General features: G+C 50.5%; 1 protein-coding gene across 1 annotated transcript in view; it reads right to left on the bottom strand.

The window, feature by feature from the left end:
• CSUI_000547 (retrotransposon ty3-gypsy subclass) overlaps window positions 1–4,043 on the bottom strand; it is a gene marked incomplete at its 3' end in the record, with an annotated part of 4,686 nt that extends 643 nt beyond the window's left edge. The window contains exon 1 of the mRNA XM_068060781.1: window positions 81–4,043. Within this exon, the coding sequence (XP_067927243.1) occupies window positions 81–3,899 (3,819 nt within the window). The 5' untranslated portion in view covers window positions 3,900–4,043. The remainder of the gene's footprint in view (window positions 1–80) is intronic.
• Between the last annotated feature and the right edge of the window lie 33 nt (window positions 4,044–4,076).

Genomic DNA, 4,076 nt, shown 5'->3' with positions numbered 1-4,076 from the left:
CCGTACAATAATTCAAAAGGGGCATGTTTAGAACTAGAATGTTGCGTGCTATTATACGCAAATTCCAATAAAGGTAATACCTTAGCCCATTTGGTATCGTCTCCCAACAATGAACACCGTAACATCTGCTCTATTGTCTGATTGGTGCGCTCGGACTGACCATCCGTCTGCGGGTGGTAAGCTGTAGACATTCGCTGTTTAATATTTAACACATCACACAAACCCTTCCAAAGTTCCCCCGTGAAACGAGTATCACGATCGCTAACAATTGCTTTAGGTACGCCATGCAAACGAACAACCTCACGGATGATAATTCTTACGAGATCTTCCGCTGAAGCCGTCTGTCGTGTCGGCACGAAATGGGCCATCTTCGTGAGCCGACACACAATCGTCACGATGGCGTCGTAACCCTCCTCCGTCGTGGGTAAACCTAAAATTAAATCCAGGCTAATCTCCTCCCACGGAAAATTCGGAATCGGTAAAGGTTGCAATAACCCCCCGCTCTTGAGATGAGAAGCCTTTCCCCTTGCGCATCTAGCGCACGACTTGACGAAGCTCTCGATATCTGAGTCCATCTTTGGCCACCAAAATAGGCTGCGCACTCCCAACCGTGTCCTGTCAATCCCGGGGTGGCCCGCTAACACGTGGTCGTGGAACTGTTCCAGGATATCCCGCCTCAATTCATTCCCCGGCACACAGACTTTCCAGCCAGACTTCGTCCGCACCCATAGGAAATCTCCGTCTGCTTGATATTCCCTTTGCTTAAACAAAACCGCTACTTGAGGTTCGCCTTCCTTTCCGTCTTCTTTGCTTTGAGTACCGCAACGTTCCCAGACCTCACGAAAATCCGCGCACTCCGCATAAAAATTAGCCCAAAGACTCTTTCGATCTTCCTTATTAACTTCTTTCTTCTCCTGGCTACGCGTAATGACACTGATGAAGTCGGGTCGACGCGAAATTGCGTCCGCAGCAACGTTCTGCCGGCCCGGCTTGTACACCACTTCAATATTAAAATCCATAATTTGGTCCAGCCAATAACCCAACCTTGGATTGACATGCTCTTGCTTCAGAATTCTACTTAAGGTTGCGTGATCAGTCTCTACTGTGACGGTCTTACTTCCAATAAACTGCCTCCACCTTGTTAGCGCGTGCACGATTGCCCGCAATTCACTTTCGTAGGCAGGCAGCAGGCGCTCCCGCAAGTTTGTCTTCCTCGATTCAAACGCGATTGGCTTCCCTTCTTGCTCCAGTACTGCGCCAACTGCGTACTTCGATGCGTCGGTCTTTATCACCAGTGGCTTGTCCGGGTCGAATATCTGGAGGTTGGTGGTTGTTATCAACGCCTCCTTAAGCTCTTGCATCGCTCGCGTGTGCCTGCTTCTCCACACAAGGTCCGACTCTTCTTTAAGCAATTGAAACAACGGGTGAGCCAATTTTGCAAAGTTGGGTATCGACTTCCGATAGTACCCAACCAAACCTAAGAATCCTCTCACTTGCCGTCTTGTCTGCAGCTCCTCCGGCCAATCCTTGATTGCCGCTACCTTCTCCGGATCTGCTGAAACCGTTCCTGGCTCGATCACAAAGCCTAAATAATTCACTCTTTGAGTAGCGATTTCACACTTAGGTAACTGTAAGAATAGCTTATGTTCCCGCACCCGTTTCAACACCACTTCGAGATGCTTCAGATGCTCCTCCCTTGTCTTTGAGTAAATCAAGACATCATCTAAGTACACCACCACAAACTCGTCTAGTTCTTCAATAAATATACTTTGCATTAATCGTTGGAACGTAGATGGTGCCCCCGATAACCCAAACGGCATTACTTTGAACTGGTAAGTTCCGTACCTGGTCCTAAACGCTGATTTCCATTGGTCCGATTCCGCTATCTCCACCTGGTAGTAGCCCTTCTGTAGGTCAAACTTGGTAAACCATTTTGCTTTGCCCAGCCGATTTATTAAATCGTGTATCTTCGGGATCGGGTAGTCGTCTTTTATTGTAATACGGTTGAGTGGTCGATAGTCGATGACCAACCGCAATGATCCGTCTTTCTTGCCGACAAAGAAAACTGGCGCCGCTACCGGCGACTGGGAAGGAACGATAAACTCTTTTTCCACCAGCTCGTTCAGCATTTCCTTCAACTTCTTAAGATTCTCGTCGGTTAAAGGATACGTCCTCTTCTTATACTCTGGTACCTCCCCTGGTAGTGTGGCTATGTGGTGCTGGATGGCTCTCCCCTTCACCCCCCCTCGCGGTAACTCCTGAAAGAGTTCTGCATACTTATCCAGCATCATTCCGACATCCTTTGCTACTTCTTTCCCTTCTTTCTTTAGCCACTCGCTTGGTAGTTCACGTATGGGATACTGTTCCGGCATGCCGCTGAGCATCGCTGTAGCCGTCCCTTTTTCCGCTGATTGTACTGTCCCTACGAACTGCTCTTCCTCGCGTACCTTTTCGATCTTGATAAAGCCTATTACCGTTGCTGTACCCTTCCTTAACCATTTACGCGCCCGTACGATCGAACAAACTTCCATCGTGGGTCCTGGCGCCGCATCTACCTTTCGTGCACTGTCCTGTCCCTTCAGGCCCCTGCGGACTTTCGCCACTACTGCTCTCGTCTTGGGCCTTTCATCCCATTCGTCCGGCCCTGCCATTCTGAATGGCGTATCCTCGCCTGCTCGGTTCTCTCTAATGACCGTCTTCGCCGCTCCTCGTTCCTCTTCCTGTTTGCTCTGGTTTTCACCCGCGAACTCTTCCTCCGAACTCCCCATCGCTTCCTCCGCAGCGGTAGCCTTCCTGAAAGGCTGTCGATCCTTTTCTCTTCTTTTCTTTAAGTCTTCTGTTTTCCACCCTTTCTTTACCGTCCTTGCCCAAGTAAGCTTCTTTAGCTGTTCCCCACCTGGTGTTGCTGCCTTCGGTGCTTCTATCTGCACCGCCGTAAATTCGTCCTCCGCATGTTGGCGCACCCTATCTGCTCTAAGCGTCAGCTTCTTAAACCTGAAGTTCCAGTTCTCCACATTCTTTTCAAAGAAATCGATCCCTAGTAGCATGGGTTGCGAGGAGTCTGCTACGAGTAGATTATGACTCCCTATCCATTCACCTAAGCGCAACGGTGCTTCTTTGATTTCGTCGTGTGCGCGTAGCTCTTGACCGTTTGCGCAGACGAACTTCTGCGCTTCGTGCAACTCTTTTGCTTTCAGTTTGCATTGTTTCACTATTCTTGGAGCAACGAAGCTCCTAGCAGACCCTGTGTCCATCAGGGTTTCCACCGCTACGCCGTTCACGAGCACTCGAGTCTTGGGTAGCTCTCCGAACTTAACGTTTAGTCGGCAGGAGTACCGCCATTTCTCTTCAACTTCCTTTAGGTCTCTTCGGGCCGCGAGCTCGCAAACTCCGTTTTGCGAACTTTCGCCGTGACTAACTCCTCTCTTCTTCGTCTTCGTGCTTAACTCGCTTGTTCCTCCACTAGCAGTACCGTCCGCGTCTTCCTGGTTCGCTGCCTCTTCCTCCTCTCTCTTTGGGCTTGTCTCTGTTTCGTCCTCTCTTCCTGAGAGGAACTCCTCTTCCTCGCTGCTATCTGTTGATATCGTGGGGTCGCTACCTTTCGACTCCGTCTGTGCGCTCTCTTCGCACACGCAACACTCCAGTCCGCCTAAAACCGCACCTTCCCACTCTTGGCAAGCTGTCTCACACCTGCCCCAGGCCGTCCCTGTGACTCGTTGTTCCACGGAAGTCTTAGGCACCCTTAGGTTTCCTTCGTCTTGCGTTTCCGTGGTACCGAACTTGTGCTGTGGTTGTTCAGCCGTATTGATTCTTTGGCGTCCCGGCGTTAACATTACGGATTGCGCGTTCCATGCTTGTTTGTCGCTCTGCCTGATCCTGATCATACGCTCAGTATTCATTGCAGCTGGCCACGTTATCTGGGGGTTGTCTAGTGTACGCGCATTCCAGCCACTAGCACCCCTCCTTACTATCTCCCCCTGATGTCCATGTGGACTGAACTCGCATTTCTCTTTCTTAGCGCCGCACGTCTGACCTCTTTGCGTGGCTGCGTAGGCCGGGGGCCGTACACTACTACC

The sequence above is a fragment of the Cystoisospora suis genome (assembly GCF_002600585.1).
Source record: "Cystoisospora suis strain Wien I chromosome Unknown contig_207, whole genome shotgun sequence".
Taxonomy (NCBI): Eukaryota; Apicomplexa; class Conoidasida; order Eucoccidiorida; family Sarcocystidae; genus Cystoisospora; species Cystoisospora suis.
The sequence above is the reverse complement of the archived record's forward strand: the minus strand, read 5'-3'. Positions and strand labels throughout refer to the sequence as shown.